Below are 20,484 nucleotides of genomic sequence, written 5' to 3'. Positions count from 1 at the left end.
TGGCCCACACCAAAAGAGTGGTGGGGCAGCAATTGCTGCTTGAAAGTTAGACCTATGTACTCCAGATAGCTTTTTTTTTGGAATAGAGCAGTTAGACACACTCAAACCACGCAAAACAGGGACTGTTCTGTTAAAATACAAACAAATTTAGCAGTCATTTTCGTGGAGATCTGCGTCTTGGAAATTTGCAAGGCTGCTCCCTGATCCTCTAAAGACATTCTCATTAAGATCTACGTTATGAAGCAAGCCCTTTGATGCTGCCTGTGAGGAGTCAGTACCTCAGCCTGAGTTCAGAAAAGACTTTAAATTTGATCACTGCTTCATAGTCTCTGTTTGAGAAATGAACAACTCAAAGAGGACAAAGACAGATGCAGTGTCTATGCTGAGCCATCGAAATACACTGGGGAGGCATCCAAGCTGACAGAGGAACAGTTACTTTCCCCCACTCCTTTTATCAATTGCCAGAGCAGGGGACAAACACGGAGGAATGACAAGGATGGGACTGATGATCACCAGAGTCCTCATACCCGGTGGCGAGGCAGTGCGCCACTCCCCGAGTGGAGCAATATGCTTTGAAGAATGGCTGTAATTGCAAAACAGGTTAAAATAAAATTAACCTTTTTTTTTTCCCCCTAAAATTATATATGATGGTTACATCATGGATTCTGTCATACTGGGGCTATAGCTGAATCATGCAATTATTTAAAGCATGAGGCAATCATTTACTATGGCACCATGATCCTGTGGCACCGTGTCATAGTGATTTGGTGAGGAACCATCACTGGAGTATAATCTACTGACAGGAAATTTTCTAACTTTGTATTAAAATACAAGTCAAGATTCTGTTCCTTTTTTTCAGGCAAAATCTTTGCTGATTTCAGTGTGGTAAGCCTATTTTAAAATTAAAATACCTTTCTCATTTAGTAGGACTGTCCAGAGTTGCCAATAAACATATTCCTTCTAAGGCTTCCACATTTTATGTTTTTTTTCCAATGTATAAAGATTAGCTGTGTGTATTAAAGGTGTTTATAAGGTGCGTGTACTAAAGAGGATGGAACATTGGAAGATGCAAGGGCTGGAAAGTACAAGGTAAAGGAGGAGGACAAGGCTGTGGTAGCACACATATATTTCCACTGCTCTGAGATGATCACTCCCAAAACACAAGTGGGAGCATCCTTTACCCAAATGGAGAAACTGGGCAACCACTCACTTTGCCACATAACACGGGAGAACAAATAGTCTACAGACTATAGAGAGAAGAAGGAGGCAAGCCATTTGTCTTTATTAATCTGTGTTCACTGAGCAACATGTGCATATCAGTACAGGATGGCCAGAGCCACTCGCTCCTGTTGCACCGCAGTACCGCCCCTATGCAGACGCCTAAAGAAAATTGCTTCCATGTCCAGAAACCTTTTCAGTGCAACTGCTTTCCTGCTGAGTAGCTGCGACAGTCACCTCTGAACTATGCATACCCAAGCTGTGCTATTGCAAATAATGTTTTATTCCTCTCCATAAAGGGTTTTTTTTCCCCTTCTTTGCGGCTTTTTTCTTCCCCTCTGCCCTTAGTTTGTTGTCACCTTTCATAGCTTTACTTGTTTAATCAGGAACTCAAATGTCTCAGAGCAGGTGTCTTGACTCCTCGTCTGTCTGTGAAACTCTGCAAACAGCCACATGGCACCACAGAAATAATACGGAAGGAAATCCATATCCCTTTACTCTCAATGGCCAGACTGCTGACAAATTTTGCCCTGCATTGCAGATGCAATTCAGTTGTTGCAATGAACGCAATCAGAAATAATTAATGAAGACTTTCTAATGCATATTGGGAAGATCATCCACCAAACCAGGGAGGTTTTCTTTCTTCTCTTGCTATACTGCTACACTCTTCAGCCTCATAGCTAATAAGTTACAAAGCCTTAGCTTCCTTAATTTCTATCACTAATCTCTTTTGGTAGGGCAGAGGTGGATACAATTAATGTCAGATGGTTATGAAGTCATTGGTAGTGCTCTGAAATGGAAACTGTAAGAAGAGCCACGAGCTATGGTTACCAGTGTTACACTACTTAAGTCAGTCCTTTGTTTGTATTTGTTAATTTTGCTGCTGGGTAAGATTTGTCTCATGGACACCTATGTCCTTTGTGCCCTTTGTGGTCGCTTAATGATAAAAGTTCACAGTGGGCAAGTGAGTGGCAGTGCACGCTGCCTCTCATTTTCTGTGTGCTCATCTTCCAAGGAAGCACTGCCTTCAGACACACTGGTGGGTCATTGACCAAGTTAATTCAAAACATCAACTAAAAAGCCTGTAATTACGATTTACATTTAAGTGCTAGGCTGTAACTATACTGTTTTTCCTCCTGCAGGTGCACAGTGCAGAGCATTCAGCTCACGCTGCCTGAGTTGATGTTATGCTGGAGACCTCACAGGTAAGAGTTCATTGAACTCAGTTTCCTCTGCTTGCTGTGTTTTCTGCTTCACAAACACACTTGTCAAATGAATATAATTGCTAGCACAGAGTTGTTGTTTTTTTCCTGTAAAGGAGCAAGAGCACTTTGTGAAAGCTTAAAGATCTAACTAAAAGGTCAATTGGCATAATCAACAATTTAAGTAATAAATCTAATATCATGTTTTCAATTTCATTACCCAATTAATGATTCCTTCCCCTGGGTTAGAACTGGCATTTCAGCACACAGAGCATGGCAATTCTCAATAGTCAAGTACATTTTTTAATGTACTTTATGGCCAAGATAATTTATAACACAGAAACTCCCAATGACATAATGGTTAGTTTATTCTCTAGGCATCAGTCATGTCCTCCTTTAAAATAGAAATGTGTGTAATGGCACAAGGGGAATAAACATCTAATATGGAAATGGAGTTGAGTTGGGATGTTTATGTGCTTGCACATGTTTTTGCATGATATTAACTGGAACTAGCAAGAAACATATCTGGCAATTGCCTTGGTCACAGTCCAAAATAGTTCCCCCTCTTCTGCAGCAGTCAGGGAGGAAGAAGAACAGAGACGGGGAGGGAAAGCCATGTTTCAGCAGCAGAAAGCAGAAAAAAAGCTGACTCTCATGTCTATTCTGCTGTTGTAAACCTAACCTCATTCATTTGAAATTATTTTGTTTAAAGACACTACACTGAAGATCCTTTAGAGAGACTGAGACAAGATACTGGCCTATACTGCTAACAGCTCTACGAAGAGTCAAATCATGCATTACTTGTTTTCCAATTTTATATTAATCATAATTGCCTTTTCCCACCCAACCCCATAGATTGCTGATATATGGTGCATAGGTTAGTGATAGTATTTTGTCACTGCTTTTTAATACTGAATTTAAATGTGGTCTAAGCAGGTAAGCAACAAACTCTTTACAGATGCAGTACTGAAAACGTAATTAACCATCCTGCTTAATGAGGTATTAGTGAGTATTGCCCAAGAGCTTCAGGATATGTATACAATATGCTTTCACTTCGCAGTCCTTGCCCTGATCAGTGCCTCATCAAATTATGCTCTCAAGAACAAACAACAACAGAAAATCCCATTAGGAAGTAAAGCTTCAGAATCCATTAAAGATTCTGAGTCACCCGTACAGGCTAGTGCAGGACTGGCAGTGCTTTCCTCCTGTACCAGGGTAAGAGAGGTCCAACATTAGGCAGCCCTTGCCCTCAGGCCCTGGATTCAAAGGTTTTCTGCCTCCCAGAAAGCTTGGGCATACTTCAAAGCCCAAGAAGTGCTGTGGCCTCTAGAGATGTGCCACTAAGAGGCACGTGCAGGGGGAGATTGGCACAGCCATGTCCTGATATAATGCCACAATCAAGTACCTACATAGGCTGGTTTTCCACCCAGAGAAAAACTTGTGACCAGATGGCTGCAGGAACCCAGGCAGTGTGTATCAGGACTACTGAGATGTTCCCACAAATAAAGACCATGTGCTCGAGATGGGAACTACAGTGACTTTATTGTACACACGGAAGCCCTCTTTGCTCATCTGATATTTCTATAAAAATATTTTCACATATCTAATTCCACACCGCCTGGTGACATAACAATGAATTATCGGCAAAGCTAATACACATGCACAAACAAAAATTTTCCATGCTCTAGGTCAGAATCCCTTGCACACAGTGTCCAGAAACCATCAAATGGTTGCCCTATGTTTCCTTATGTGGGCTGTACTTCATAGCTTCTTCCTGAGGCAACACAGGGATCTCACTGATGCTGGCCCTGCACTGAGCTGGGGAACCTGACGACCTCCAGAGAGCCCTTTTGACCTAAACTATTCTTTGATTATATGAATCTCTTTGAAACATGAAACAAGATAGATAAATGCTCAACAAAATGGCAATGTCCTCTGTAAAAGAAGCTGGCAAGTTTTTGGCCTTTCATGGATAAGAGGTATGCTATTTAATACCCTTCCCTTCCTCAATATCAGGTGAACTCATCAGTTTACAGTTGCATAACACCATTAAAGTTTCAGCTTCTGAAACTTTAAATACAAAGAGATGGTAAACTAAATATTTAAGAGAACCCGGAATTGGATTCCACTGACCTTCACAAACTCCTTCGAGTAATTTATGTAAATGAACCTACTTATTATTCATAAAAACAAAATGCCTGAAAAAATTTAAATCTAGGACTACTACTGAATTTTGCAGCTGAGATCAGAGCTAGTTAGTCCCTAAGGGCCATACCCAGTGCTCCATCACAGTGCTTAGTCCACTGTAGTGCTTGAACTGCTTTTAATTGACTCAAAATTATTTTCTTTCTGAACATCTGATGGAGTATGTACTGGACTTTAGTTCTGGTCAGATCATAGAGTACTAGGGTAAATGTTAGACCCCTCTATGCTTCATTGCCCTCAAGCTTCACAGGGACAAATCAGCTACATAAGAATGCATTAAATCTAACTGTGCTTTTTTTTTCTAGTCCTAAGTAACACGATGCAGCTATTTTTAATTTCTGTGCAACAGCAAGTGTTAAACAAGCTACGTGTGACCTAGCTTGCATTTTAAAGAGGAAAGATAATAAGAAAAAAAATGTAGAAGCTGCACAGTGCCAGACACATAGCCTGTTGGGTATCCCACCGCTTGGCCTTGTTCTCACCCTCCCCCATTGCCATCCATAGAAGACTTTAATCTTCTAGGGGAAGGTTTCTGTGCCAGGCCTTAGGAGTATATTCACGAGAGCTAAAAAACAACTTTGGGTGCTTTCCTTTCCCTCATCTAACTAGAAAATTAAAGGAGAGGGAGAGAAAGAGAGAGATGCTCTTCCAGGACACAAATCAGGGTGGTTAGTGCTGTCCTGAAATTCCCTCAGGGGAAACTTGTCCTTTCATGGTCCACAGAGAGATCCCCAAGAGCCTTCCAAGCTCACCTTCTGATGGTGCTTGAGAAATACCACCAAGGAAAACTCTGTGCTGAATAAAATGATATTGCAGTGAGTCAGGACAGAGAACCATGTCTCTTCTGTGTTCATGGATCTATTTTAGAGTTATGTTGACCTTTACAAGGACCTTTACTTAATAACACTTCAATTAAAGATAGTGGGTCAGAGAGACAGCACTTTCCAGCAAGGCTAGAAGGTGGACAGGGCCCTCAGAAAAGTCACCAACCATTAAACTGAAATGTCACTGTTAGCCCATAGGAAATAGCTAAACGAGGTGTTATTTTTGGTAACACAGACATTGTAGAGGAAAAATGAAGGAAACAGAACTAAGTATTTATTTCTTTTAAAAGTGAAGTCATTTTAGTGAGGGGTCATCCATTCCCATCAGTCAACTGGGAGCTGCTTTTATTTCCAACTCCATTTTATAATTTCTTAACATAAAAAATGCAAATAATTTCATTAAAAAAGATTCAGTCAAACTAGCTATACCTATTTGTCAGCTTAGGTCTTTACATACTGAACACACATAGCTGTTTTTTTCTTGCGTACTTTGTCTCTTTTCCTCTCCATGCCTCATACTCCTCTCGGCAAATTAACCATTGCTAAAAGGAGAGATTTAACTCAGTGGTACAGAACAGGCTATGTTAAAGTTCCTGGTTTTGGGTCTCTGAGCATGCCCATTATGAAATGGGTATTTCTATAAGTCAGCACAATCTGTCTCAGTCTGTTGTTGCGTTTCGCGGCTCAGAAATTTAAAAGTGCTGATCTTACATTTTCCTTGACTAGCTCAGTTTCTGAATGTTACAAAAATATCTTTACCTTGATAAGTGGAAGAGATCCCATTTGTGAATAAACTAAATGTAGGAAAGAGGCCTAGAAGGGACCTCTTGAAGTATCAAGTCCATATGGTGCTTCCTACCTCCAGCCAACATTGTATGTAATGTTAATTCTAACCAGCTCCATTTAAAAACCAGGTATGTAAGGGACAAAAGACCCCATAAGCTGAGGTTCAGAATTCCAAAGCTTCACATATCAATCTATAAATATATTTTAAAGGAGACATTTAGCAATGGAGACAAATCCTCTTTTTTTTTTTTTTTTTTTTTTGAGCTTCCAATGTACAAATCCTAACATTGCTAAGGTTTTCCCTCTCCAGCTAACTGCTCGGTCTTGATCCATGCCCTAACATGGTCCACCCTGTGCAGCAGAGTCAGGCTCCTGCCCTCTGAGAAAGCGAAGAACCTCAACATGTATTTGCATGAGGGAAAAGCAGAGATGAAGTATGCATCCTCATTTTGGCAGCGGCTCATTATGCATCACTTGGGCTGGCAACTTTAACTTTCTTTTACTGGAATACGTTATGTGTAATTACTATCAATACAGCACTAAAAGGGTTTCTAGGGTAAGTGGAAAGAAAGGGTTTGAATGTCCTGACTTTCTCTTTTTTCCTGTAAAATGTCTGGCAAAACTTGGGAGTGCTATGACACAAAGATCAGAGGTTGTTTTGAAGCCTTTGCTGTCTAAAGATGAAAAGCAAACAGGAAGGAAACACCTCTGAACTACAGCTTTATGCTGTTATAGAGACCAAGAAAAAAAATAATAATCCAGCAGCTCCAGCACTCATGGCAGCAGTACCGGGTGGTGCACAGTGGAAGATGTCTTGTAGCACTACCCTTCATTTTTGGTCAAACCAACTTTCTGCAGCTGGAGTAGGAGAGAAGAGTGTGATCCCTGAGTTTCATGCAGAGGTTAATAATGGCAGTGATGTTACCTTTGCATGTACACTTCCTCCCTTTTGAAGCTGGGAGCCGTCTAGATCCTTTCTCTGAGCAGAATAAGGATTTAGGGAGTGCACAAAGGGGAAAAGGCTCCCTGACCCTGAACCTTGACTCTTCTGTAATGATCAAGAGCCAATGAGACTCTCCTAGAAGTCTTATTTCACCCTGACATATGTAGCATACATACATATATATATATGTATATATACAGATATATGCAGCACCTAATGCTCTCAGATTGTACTGGAAAGAAATTCCTTATTTCTGTAAGATGCCACTGAGAATTTTAGGGGGAAAAAGTTTGATTTTTCCTTTGTTTCTTTGTTTAATCCTAAAGGAACAGAAAGAGATGCTGAGCATGGAGAATTTGCCTTTAATTTCCCCAAAGTCACTGAAGTAAAGTAAGGGAAGGAGTAAACTTTAAACTTCTCTCCATACTGTACGTTATAATTGTTGTAGATCTTTTTAGTCACATTAATTCTTTTGTCTGTACAGAGATTGAAAATTTGTAACTGATAATTATTATGTCTTTTTACCTTTTAATTACAAGTTAACTGCCATGGGTAAGTGTCAAGTAACATCTGAATGCTATACATTTTCAGATCCTCTGTCTTCTGTAAAACTGAGCCAACTGAAGAGTCAAAACCCACAACACTTTTCAGTTTTTGAAACGTTTAGGGAATTTGGCTTAAACCGAGAATGGCTTTCTTTACACTAAAGTTAAGGACACATCTTTGAATTACAGCCTTCAACATTCTTTGGCCAGACCAAAGAATCGACACATATTTGGGTGGCTTTTTTTTTTTAGGATAGAAGATGACTCACACTGTACTGTAACTCATGTCATGCAACTCTCTGGAGAAAAGACTCGATTTTTCCAAATTATACTTGATATTTTTGTGACACCGACAACGATGAGATTGTGTTGGAACCATTGACTCATTCCTCTTACATGAGAACAAAGGTGAGATTGTGACAAAGGCGCTAAGACCCAGATCTTCAAAGGTATTTTGTTGTTTCACTACCCACAGCTATTAGTTCCTTAATTAAAAGGTAAAAAGACATACTAATGGGAGTTAAGCTTGTGGAATTTAATTTTTTTACTTGGTCAAATTAGCTGATATATGTGAAGGACCAGTCATACATCATGTAGTGTTTAAGACTATGCTTGTTAAATTTATCACCATCAAGGATCAAACCAAAGACAATAATTATGGCATGTTCACTGTAATTAAGGTGATGTTCTAGATCCCCCTCTATTTTCCAGTATTCAGATGAACACTTCTTTCTGAAATGAAAGCTTTCCACTTAAAATCAACATCCTAGATTTCAGCTGCAAGACACACTTTTTTTTTTTTTTTTTCCTTTTTTCAGAAATTTTGTGTGAAATTGTTCCTCCTCTAAAAATGCAGAGTGTAAAACCAGCAAGCTGTATAGGTTTCATTTCAGTGTACTGACCTCAAGTGCTGGGAAATGTCAGTTTTCGCAGTCACATTAAAAATTCAAATATATTCTACCAGAGTGGCTCTGCTCTGATGGAATATGGAACACCTTTCAAGGCGCAGCCCTATTTTCATTTTGATCTTTTTTGAGTTTGATTTGATTTGAATCAATTTTGACTGAAAAATATAGCAGCCTAAGCTGTCATCTTTCTCTGCACTCTGTGTTACTTCTGGAATGATTCTGCAGCTAACCGTACTTCTAGTAGGACCACTTCACTTACTAGACACCTTCAATGGCAGGATCTAAAGTGGAGTAAGACCATGCAGGTGTGTGCTATGCTGGTTGCAAAGAGTGTGTGTACAATTAGCTCTTCACTTACGTATATGCAACACACGGTTCTCCAATAAGGCATTGCTCAGTCTTGCAGAGAAGAGCTGTCTTCAGTCCCTTCGCACAGGTGAAACTCCTTGGAAACCTGTGAGCCCTTCTGCTTCAGGATCCATCTCAGATGCTCTCCCCTCTGCCGAGTCTTTCAGGTAAGTGGGAGTAAAAGGCAGTAAAACTGCAGTCATATGACAGCAGACAGGGTTGAACACATACCAAGTGCAGACAAGATGAATACGAAGGTGGTATTTTAATAGTCAATTTTCAGATTACAACAGCTCTTGAAAATAGATTAGCTTAGAACATTTTCTCTATTTAGAAACGTCACTGCTTAGCTGTGTACGTCAGTAAAAGCTGATCTTTGTGGCACCTTTAAGCTAAAGGATTGAAATAGGTTAGAAATGTTGCCAGCAAAGGGGTATCTCAAAACCAAAACTTGATGCCATCAGACAGCATAAATGAAAAAGTATAAATAAAACAAATATGAAGGTTATCTTTAATCTAAGAGCCTTCTGAAAATTTCAGGTTGCTGATGCATTTCCAGAACTCAAGATATGTCAAACTAAACTGGCTCATAAATTAAAATGTCAGAGCTCAGGCTGTACCCAAGATTAAGATGTATCTGTGTCTCTGTGTTCGTTCAAGAGCTATTAAGTTCAGTAGGTTCATACTAAGAAGTAGGAGAGGCACATAACATTTCAGCCTAGCTTATATCTAGATTGCTTTGGTTGGCTGTGGAAGTTTTCTCCAGCATATGATATGCAAACCTAGGAGACAGGGAGCAAGCTTTGTTCAGAGGGAGAGAGACAACAGATGCATCTCTGCGGGTCAGAGGCTTTCATCAGGGAGAGGGGAGTCCTGTGCTCACTAAGGGACCTGTCTGAGGGTAGATTATGCATCTTATACTATGACTGCATGATGAAATACATGCAAATTGTCCTCAGAGCAGAGAGTCACTGCATGGAGGGTACTGCCATCAGCATCAGGGTCATTGCTCTACAAGAAGTGACCATGCCTGGTGCTGTATTTGAAAAGTGTGGCACCTGGCTATGAACTCAAATTTAACACAGGGCCCCAAGAAGAGAGGGATTTCCACCCTCCTCCACTTCTCCCACTAGCTAATGCGGACAGCTCATTCCTCAAAATGCCAGCTCACACCAGTCCTGCCCGCAGGTGCTGAACTGGGAGCGCAGGATGTCCTGCAGTGGGTGGGCACTGCAAGTGAGGGCACAGGGCTGAGGGCCATGCCATGGGACATCTGGGCTTCCCCAGATCAGCCCCGTGTGCTCGGCACTGTGCCTCTCTTGGAAGCTGTGAACTCCTCAAAACGGGTCAGAAAATAAAAACATTTTAAGTTCCCCTACTGAATCTAGTGCAAAGAGTCTTCTCTGCTAACAAGTTCCTCCATGTACAGTGGAGTACAGCCTGAATAATCACCATGAGATTTCTGCTTGAATTTGACACATTTATTTTGATGGTGAAGAGTGAGACTGATAGGACGCCCATCAGTGTCAATGGAAACTGAAAAGATTTTTCTCTCAGCAGTCTGCATCACTTGTCATGTGATTGTGAGCCCTTTGGTCAGAAATACGCCTTTAATAATTTATGTTAGCACTGTGCCTTGTACCCATAGGCTGACAGACCAATGGCACTCCTATCAGAATATGAATACTAATGCAAGGTACCTGTAATTACTTCTCACTGGAAAATGTTGTCACATAATATAAAAGCTTCTTCAGGGGCTGAACTTCATAATTACTTTGGGTCCTTACACTGTACTGACACCCCTGAAGATGCAGAACAAACTGCTACTGATGCGACGAATGCTTACCATGCTTATTGCCCACTTGGTCCGCTCACAACAAAAACTGGGACAATTAATGTAAATTGTAAAAAATGCCAGATGCTGGCGGAGGTCCTGGGAATATTGCCGTAAAAAAAGAGGACCAAGGATTATATTTTAAAAGGGGTCTTTTCCCTCTTTTTTTATCACTAGTAACCCGGAGAAGCCTCAAAAAGAAAAAAAAAAGGGAATATCTGTTCAAGCTTCAGATTCATAAAAAGTAGAGTCCCTGCAGCACTGTGATCTCCAGTTGTGAATGGCAGGATTGGTTCTTAAGCTATACCTAAAAATCATATATCCATGCATTTGGTGAGGTAATTCTTCTCCAACTACCTTGTGCTGTGAACTACTTTTTAAAGGGACAATGCTTATCCACAAACACAGCACTGGCTCAGGTTAAAGATCAAATACTAGTCTAATAATGTCACAAATTGTAAATATGTCACTGTGTTTAACAGGGCAAATAAATGAAAGTCCTCCTCCTGCTGCTGGATCAACACTGCATGGGTTTGCATACTGCTGTCCACCTCTCTGCTTCCCTGCAAGACTTGGATCCCAGATGTCCTCGCTGAAAATCAAGACTGTGAAGGTCCCAGTGGCTGGCTCAGGCTAGTAATCATATCAGCAACTGAGAAGAACTGTGCTGGCTCTTACCTTGTCAGGAGGCAGCGAGTTTCTCCAGAGCAAGGATAAATCACAATTTAGCATTTTATTCCTGCTCAGAAGTCAGGGCAGCAAGTTTCTGAGCTGATACAATAACATGTTTATCAGTTCAAGTAAATGGATATGAATGGATTCACAAAGGTATGTGGGTTGGCTCTTGTCAACCTGGGAAATTAAGTGAAATAAAAGGCAGCACTTTTACTTCTTCAGAGACGATTTACCTCCTTCTCCAGCTGAGGACTCCAGTGCCCATCTTTAATTCATGCCCTCAACTTCCTCCACCTTCCCAGAACCCTGAAGGAAGCAGGAAGCAAATCACACATCTACCACTTTCCTGTTATCAAGCCCTGCACCAGATTGTATCATCCCCATCCCCACAGCCCTGTGCAGGCCCTGGTAAAAAGTCTCTATACATCTTTCTTATAAGCCTCCTTCAAGTAATAAAAGGCCACAATATGATCTCCCCGGAGCCTTCTCTTCTCCAGGCTGAACAACCCCAAATCTCTCAGCCTGTTCTCATAGGTGCTCAGGGCCTCTGACCATTTTCATCACCTTCCTCTGGACCCTCTCCAACAGGCCCATGTCTTGTACTGGGGATCCTACAGTTGGAGGCAGTACTCCTGGTGGGGTCTCACGAGAGCGGAGCAGAGGGGCAGAATCCCCTCCCATAACCTGCTGGCCACACTTCTCCTGGTGCAGGCCAGGATAGGATTGGCTTTCTGGGCTGCGAGCGCACATTGCTGGCTCACGCCCAGCTTTTCATCCATTAGTACCCCCGTGCCCTTTTCCACAGGGCTGCTCTCAATCCCTTCATATCCCAGCCCGTACTGACGCTGGGGTTGCCCCAACCCCAGTGCAGGACCTTGCACTTGGCCTTGCTGAACTTCATGGGATTCACACAGTCCCACTCCTCAAGCATGTCAAAGTCCCTCTGGAAGGCACCTCTTCCCTCCAGTGAATCACCTGCGTCACTCAGCTTGGTGTCAGCTGCAGACTTGCTGAGGGTGCTCTCAATTCCACTGTCTATGTCACTGATGAAGATATAAATGGTATTGGTCCCAGTATAGACCTTTGAAGGACACCACTCATTACTGGTTTCCACTTGGACACTGAGCCATTGACTGTAACTCATTGTACGTGGCCATTCAGGAAATTCCTTATCCATCCAACAGTCCACCCATCAAACCCATTTTTCTCCAATTCAGCAGCAAGAATGTTGTGGGGGACCATATCAAAGGCCTTACGGAAGTATAGGTAGATGACATCTGTAGCTCTTCCCTCGTTCACTGATGCAGCCACTCCATCGTAGGTCACTAGATTATTCAGGCACAATTTGCCCTCAGCGAAGCCATGTTGGCTGTAATCACCTCCATGTCTTCCATATATTTTGATGTCTTCCAGGAGAATTTGCTCCATGATTTTACCAGGTGAGGCTGACTGGTCGGTAGTTTCCAGGGTCCTCCTTTTTTAAAATAGGTGTGATTTCCTTTTTGCAGTCACCAGGACTTCATTCCTCCAGTCCCTGCTTTGAGGTTCAGGGGCTTTAGAGATTTGGGAAGAGAGATTACCATCGGAAACCGAGGCAAAAAATGTTCTGAGTACCTCAGCCTTCTCCATGTTGGTTGTCACCAGATTTCCTGTTTTATTTACCAGGAGGGTAAATTTTCTTTTATCATTTTCTGGACGACGTACCTGTAAAAGCACTTATTATTCTTCACATCCATTGCCAAGTTCAGCTCTAACCATGCCTTATCTTTCCTGATCCCATCCTTACATCCCTGAGCAGCGTCCCTATATTCTTGCCAGGATACACACGCCCGGTTCCACTGCTTGTGAAGCCTCCTCATCCTCAGGTGGAAGATCCCAGCCCAGGCCTGCTGGGGAAGAGCACCGGGAGGAGTGCACGGCTAGGCAGGCATTCGGAGAGGAGCAGACTGAAATCCGTGGCAGTGGTGACTGCAACTGGATGGCTCCATGTTCCCCTTCCTCACTGCGCAGCTATTCCTGGTGGTGGGTGGTACGTGAAGGTGAAACTGCAGTGCCTACGCCTCTGCAACTCAAAGGGGAAAGGCGGTTTCCAGAAAGATCTCACAAAATTTATTTCACTGCCTCTCTTAAGACTCACCCTGTAGATAGATTTTGATGAAAAGAAGAGGCTTCTGCAAGGTAGTCCCTGGATGTGGAAAGGTTTGGCAAGCTTCTCAGGCTCTCCAAAATAATGCCTTAACTTTTTTATTGATTTGAGAAAAATTTGAGGGAGTTAAACGCATTCCCAGAGCAAATTGAATCTATATTTCTTCACAGATACATGAGTCAGAGCATCTGAATGTGTATTGCCAAATATAGTAATTGTCCTCCATCAAAAGATGGATGCTGGAGTGTAACAGCACACTTCCCAAAGTTTTGCTTTAATTATTCGTTCAGCAAAATTACCAAAAAGACTCTCTTCCACATACCTGCGAAAGCAGCTTGAGGCAGAAACGCTTTGTATTTCAACAGAAAATGGCAACGAGCCTCACGCTGACTTGCTGAGCTCCTCCAGCGCTAAAGAGCAAACCCGGGTGGCGGAGCGCGCCGTGAAACTTCGACTACTTAATCCGAGCAGCAGGCAGCAAGTCGCGTTTTCAGGCCACCTCCCCACGTGAAGACCCGCTCCCCCCCACCCCGCCCCGAGCCGGGCGCCCGAGCCCACCCCCAGGTGCCCAGTTGCCCCCCTCGGTGACGGCCTCTTCCCTCCGCAGGGGCGCCCCGGGAGTCCCCCCCCAAAGGAGAGCGCAGATTGTGCCGGGGCTTTGGGGGGAGCAGCAGCTCTAGCCCGAGGACCCCCACCCTGCCCGTCGCCGGGGGAGGAGGCAGCGGGGGCGGGCTCCCGGCTGTGGGGGGCGGGGAGACCCCGGGACCCCGCACCCGCCCGGCGCCGCCAGGGGGCGCCGCGCCCTCTCGGATGGGGTTGGGCGCGAGGGGGGCTCGGCGCGGGCGCGGCGCTGATTGGCTGGCGCGGGCCGGGCCGGGCGCGGGGCGCCGCTTACTTAAGGGGCGGCGCGGGCGCGGCGGGAGCGCTGTGCCGGGCGGGCTGCCGCGAGCCGGGCTGCCGCGAGCCATGAGCGAGGTGAGCGGCCGTTGGGGCGGGCTGAGGCGGGGAACGGCCGCGGCCCGTCGGGAAGCGAGCCGGGGCGGGGGGGGCTGGAGGGAGAGCTTGGCGTCGAGGGTAACCTGCCCTTTTCGAAGGGTGGGGTGGTTCCTCCGCTGGGAACGCGGTGAGGCTTCCGCTGTACTTCCCGGCAAAGCGGGTGGACCTGAGGGATGTCTCTCTGCTGGGTGGGGAGTCTGAGAGACGTCGCTTCTGTTAAACCCCGTCTTCCGAAAAGCACATCTCCACACGTGTGCGTACTCCTTGAAAGCAGTATTTTGCCCTTGGAAGGACTGTGAGCACCAGCGGAGATCTAGCTATTAAAAAAACCCCTCTTCTTAAGTTAAAGATGTATTGAATGCTTTCCTATGCAGAAGGAAGGATTTAGTAAGTTGTGTGAAAGTTGTCTGCTAGAGCTCGTGGGAAAAAAATACCAAACCTGTTTGTAGCTGGATGCTGATGTAAACTTTGTAAGTACTGTCCTGGAAACGACTACAATTAAGGAAAAAATGTAAATAGTGCCAAGCATGTAAGGATTGCCTATACCCTTGTAAATAAATAAACCGAACTTTTTCACTTGTGCTTTTTTTTTTTTTTTGCAATGGAAAAGTTTTCTGGGGCAAATTAATATTTTTGTTAGTGTTGTTAGGTGTGATGGCTACTTGACAGTGTAGTCAGTGAAATGCTGGGCAGGTTCAGCTGGCAGATCCCACATTCTCTTTGGGAATCAGTAGAGATACCTGTAACTGCAACTTGCCCAGTGCCTATTTTTGGAAGCTGGTTCCTGTTATAAAAGACCTGCTGCTTCATTAACAAATGGGTATTCCTTTCTTAATAGCAAGAGTAAAATTAAGAGTGATACCAAATAAGTTTTGACTAATTATTGTGCAGGTGTTATGCTCAGCTCTGTTTTTAGATGAAGTGTAAACCTGAGATGACAAGTAGTGTAGTAGCCTGGTCTCTGGTGCAGGGATTTGAGAAGCTTACATTTGGCTTGCAGGTCAGGCCAGATGGAGAAAGCAAGAAAAAGTCATCATTGTACTTTTGTGCTGCTTGCAGGGATCAGGCAGTCCAGGTGTAATGCACCAGGCTCTCTGTGACCTCTCCTTCGCTGCTGCCTATATTTGTATCAACTGGATAGAGTTCGTACTGTGTGGGGTTTTTTTTTGCAGTCACTGTCTCTGCTACCCAGGCTAGCTGAAGTGTTCTGTGAGATACACTGTTATACTTCTTAAAGATAGTATTCAAAGAAAAAAATCTTCTAGTGAGGAGTAATGACTGGGTGATAATGCTGTACTTTTGTATAGCTGTACAAAGCACTTTTTTGTTTGAGGTCTCTGCCAGGTTGTATTTGCTCAGTAATTACCCCTTCATAGTTAGATTGCTTGCCATTTTGATTTTAAAAGTCCTGATAAACATCAAGCTAATTCCAGGATAGGGGTTCTCTCTTCATAATAGATCTCTTTGTACCTCACAGAACAGTAATCCTAGCAAACCCTCAGAGCTGGAAGATGTCTTTCTCTGCACTAAGCCCCGTACGTATGCCACTTACCACTGCACTCTGTCTTCAGTGCTACTGTCACTGTTACTCAACTGACAGTATGGGAGAGTTTATTGCTCACAGCTCTGATGGAGAAAAGCTTCCTTGCTGTTACTTGCTTGTCAGCTATTTCTCAAAAGATGATTCTTTTGCCAAAAGGCAGATGGAAGCAGCTGGACCATTCCACCTCACTGCAAAAGACTGTTGTTAAAAAAATGAGGCAAAAAAGATTATCAGAAAGCAAGCTCCTTAGACATATGTTTGCTGTATTTGGAAGGGAGTCTCAGTGGATTTCACTTGTAATGTCATAACTGAAATATTTTTATTTTCTTTGTTTTAATCTGCTAGAAAATCTGAGGACAAGGTGATTGAAAAGAGGCTCAACTAGAGCCATCAAAAGATTATTCCAAATAGAGTGGTGTTGGGAGGGTGGGAAGGGTTTTTTTTGCTTTATGTTGACAATTGTCAGGATTGGAGTGGAGCTTGAAATGTGGTTGCAGAAATCTGTGGAGAGAGCTTTCATATCTCTCAAATTATTTGCTGAGACTTTGCATGGATTCTTATTTTAATGCTTCAAGCAAAATTAACTTATTTACTGTTTATGGGCAGTGATTACCAGTTTCTTGGTGGAAAAAGCTGAACAGGAAGCAGCTGTTCATCTGACTATAGTACTCTTCTATTTTCTAAAAGATAACTTTTTTTCAGGAAGGATAAGAACTTTTCTACAGAAACCCCCTACACTGCTTCTGCAATATTTGTCTGAAAATGTGTTTAAGATACTTGGCAGAAGTCAGGCTCTGTAACTAGTTACAGGGAACTTAATATGTAAGAGTTTGCCTAATAGCATTACAAAACATGATGAGTGCTTCCTGCGGCTTGGTTTTAGTGGCAGATAGATCACTTGGCTGTATCAGGAACTTCTCGGGAACATCACTGTATACTGAAATGCATTTTTAGGTGTTGAAGTGTCTTGGAATATCTGTCCTTACATAAATGAGGAACCTTTTCCTTAGGTCTGTATGTGTGCTCAGTTGTTTTTAATGAGCCTAGAGAGAAGAGCTGTGCTGGAAAATATCAGCTGCTTCAGTGAGCACCTGTGAGATGCAGCCCATCTTCCATTATAGATCTTTGGTCACACAGGATGAATTAGGGGAAGTAGTCTTGGATGATGGGATCACACCAATGCCAAATGATTATTCACAGCCAGTAGTTTTACCAGCGAGCCTCTTGATTCACAACTGACAAAAGCTTGATTCACCACAAGGAATCCTGTCATCTTATCAGTCATTTAACTATCTGACATGTTGCAGATGATGTCTGGTCATGGTGGCAGTATTCCTGTGGAATGAAGGTTCTCAAGAAGAATTTCATCACCCAGACATTTTTACGATGTTCACTTCTACTCTTTCCTCCTGTGCTGAATGATTCTAGCTGTCATCAGGAATCAGGTCTGGACTTGGGAAGGAGTGTACTTAAACAATATGGTGTTACAGCCCTGGATGCTGTTCCAGTGGTTCAGGGATGAAGCACATGTATAAGGAGTCAGAACTTAAAATAGCATTATCTGAGATTGCCTTGCTGGGCACATTTATTTCCTTTTGATATTGAAAGGTCAGTGTGGTATTGCTGGTGTGTAGGGCAGGAGTTCAGCTTTAAAGTGTTATTTAGGTGTCTGACTTTGGGAGACCGGCTTGGGAAATAGGCCTAATCAGCCTACATGCCTGAGGCACCTGTGATTTAAGAACTTGCATTGGAAGAGCCTTACACAATGAGAGTGAAGTGTGGTACTGATTGCCAGGGTGCTGATGTGTACCACTTAAGGCAGGGTTTGAGCCAGCAGCTTTATGTATTTGAGGAGCAGCCTTGCTACCAGACAGTAGCAAGAATATTCTAGATTGCCTTTTGAAACAGGCGTCAACCAACCAGACATGTGAAATTCCTAAGACATGAGGAGAGGTGTTAGGGGTTTGACTCTATAGAGTGCTTAGGTCTCTTAGCTGGGGACTTGATCTCTGCATAAATGTCAGGTTTTTTGGTCAGGCTTTGAATACAAAGAACATCAGGTCTTGTTTCTTCCTTGAGCTACAGAAAGCTCTTCAGCTTTGCCTTATGTTGCCTCTGGGCTCTCGAACCCTGAAGTAACTGCTGTGTTGTATCCACCTTCAAAAGGATCATGAAGGGTGCTTGTGTGACCTGCAATAGGGTTGTGTAGGGCATTCATGGGGTATGAGATGCCATGTGGGGCTTGCTTATCCAGAGAGCTCTCCTCAGCAGCCTGGAGTAATGAATCTTTTGGAGCTCAGATCACCTGCAGTGGGGGAGGTACCCAGGCAGCTAGCTTGGCAAAGATGGAGGCTTTACTGGAAAGGTGATACAGCCTAACACAGGGGTCAAAGACTTTCTGAAACTTGAGCTTCACCAGCCCTTGGTGTTGTGTGTGTAAGACAGTAATCAGCAAGGCAGTCTCTGCTACAGCTATTTTCAAAACTGGTGATAACACAGGGCCTGGTGGTTTGGGCATGTCCTTAAGCTGGTAGAGTAACACATAGTGTCTTCCTTCCAGGTTGAGGGTGAACCTGGAATATGTCTCTATCACTCTGGACAAGTGTGGTCACCAGGAGGCTGTTAAAGGAGGAGAGGGACATGGCCGAGTGTGAAACATGAGGTGTATGTGGAAGCTTCTGCCTGAAACTAGCTGCTTTGGGTAGTTAAATGGGAAAACTGGGGCTCTTTCAGGGGTTGCTCTCCTGAATTCAGTTGAATCTGTTCCACTGAAATGGTATTTAGGGTCTTAGAACCAGATGTATTTAAACACTGAAGTGAGCATTGTACACCAATAATCCTGACAGCACTAAATCACAGAGCTGCTGTTGGTAGGGAGAAAACATGCCGTATTTGTCCAAAGGAGCTACTGTTGTGTGGTGCTTGCAGTCCAGGGTAGTGTCTGAGACAGACAGTTGTCTTAGGGGGGCCATTCTGGATGTGTTTTTCAGATACTGCTATGACCACTAACTGTTAACTATTGGCTTTACTGAGGCTATACCCACAATAGGTACAAAACTGTATTGATCTAAAAAGTGTATCAAGAACATGGCAGGGTGGAGTAGGAAATTCTGCAGTTGTTACAGGATGGGGGTGGGACAGATAAGGCACATGAACATTGGTTTTTAATTTTAACTTCGCATCTATTTATTAGATGGGTGGTAAATTGCAGCTCAAAAGAGAAGGAAGGGAGAACAGTAAGTTTTAGATCTGTCACTTTGCCTACTTCCATCAGTGTGGTTTCAGTGAGATCAGGCATTTTCTAAAACCACACTTAGAAGTGAAGTTGCAAATTAATCTTAATTTGGTGAAACAGGCAAATGTACTGTTTAGAAACAAGCATGCTAGTTTTCTTGCAATATAGAGAATGCCAACAGATTCACACAATACTGGACTTTAACAAAGGGCAGTTAGCTTTAATAGTATGCTTCAGATACCATGTTTCCCTATAAAAGAGTAACTTAAAGCAAAAACTCCTGCATTTATAAAACAGGAAAACTCCGACCTGCGTACTGCAGTACTCGATAATAGAATATAACTTCAGGTTGCAAAGACGTATTAGTTTCTAGTCCAATATCCCTAAATTTGTAATGTACTGGCCATCTTATAAGAGTCATCTTCCAACAGTTTCTACATCTAGATCATGTTCATGATGAAATGTGGTGTATGGTAGCAGTTAACTTCAACAGGAACAGTGGTGTCCTTTTCATCAAAGGTTGCTGGGTGCTTGCTTATTGATTTGAATAAAATATTTTATTTCCAAGCCACTGCTGTTGTATGCCTTGCTTTTTTTTAGGGATGACTTGTAAAATGTGTCTGTGTCTATGTGTTTTACCTCTTCTCTGTAACTTTGCTGCAGAAAAACTTGTAATAGTGTGGCAATCATGAGACACCTACTTCTTGGCTGAAGAGGATTGGGAGATTATGGCTGAGTGTATCAGGTGAAAGCTATGCCTTTCTTCATCCTATCAGTTGCAACAGAGCCTTAAATTCACTGAGCTGTGTAATGCTTTCTTTGCAAGACATATCATCTTCTAATGAAGATGAATAACATACATTCTCCCCCTTTCTAAGAAAAGGTGTTCTGTTTCTTTTTCTTTTGTTGTTTGGACATTGGGTTTCTAAATAAAAAAAGACATTGTAGATAAGTAGAAACTAGGTCAAATCATAACCAAGAAATACTTTTCCCCTTCTACTTTTAATTAAGAAAATAATTTATTTCCATGAGAAAGACTATGCAGGCTACCTTCCTCTTAATTGTGAAGTAAATGG

The 20,484-nt window shown here is 42.9% G+C and overlaps 1 protein-coding gene across 1 annotated transcript in view; it reads left to right on the top strand.

Annotated features, from left to right (window-relative positions):
* The first annotated feature begins 14,544 nt into the window (after nt 1–14,544).
* The window catches only part of PCP4 (Purkinje cell protein 4), a 52,447-nt gene continuing 46,507 nt past the window's right edge, over nt 14,545–20,484 (top strand). The window contains exon 1 of the mRNA XM_042789028.1: nt 14,545–14,609. Within this exon, the coding sequence (XP_042644962.1) occupies nt 14,601–14,609 (9 nt within the window). The 5' untranslated portion in view covers nt 14,545–14,600. The remainder of the gene's footprint in view (nt 14,610–20,484) is intronic.

Source organism: Tyto alba, unplaced genomic scaffold (assembly GCF_018691265.1).
Source record: "Tyto alba isolate M040663 unplaced genomic scaffold, T.alba_DEE_v4.0 Super-Scaffold_14, whole genome shotgun sequence".
NCBI classification, from domain to species: Eukaryota; Metazoa; Chordata; class Aves; order Strigiformes; family Tytonidae; genus Tyto; species Tyto alba.
The sequence above is the reverse complement of the archived record's forward strand: the minus strand, read 5'-3'. Positions and strand labels throughout refer to the sequence as shown.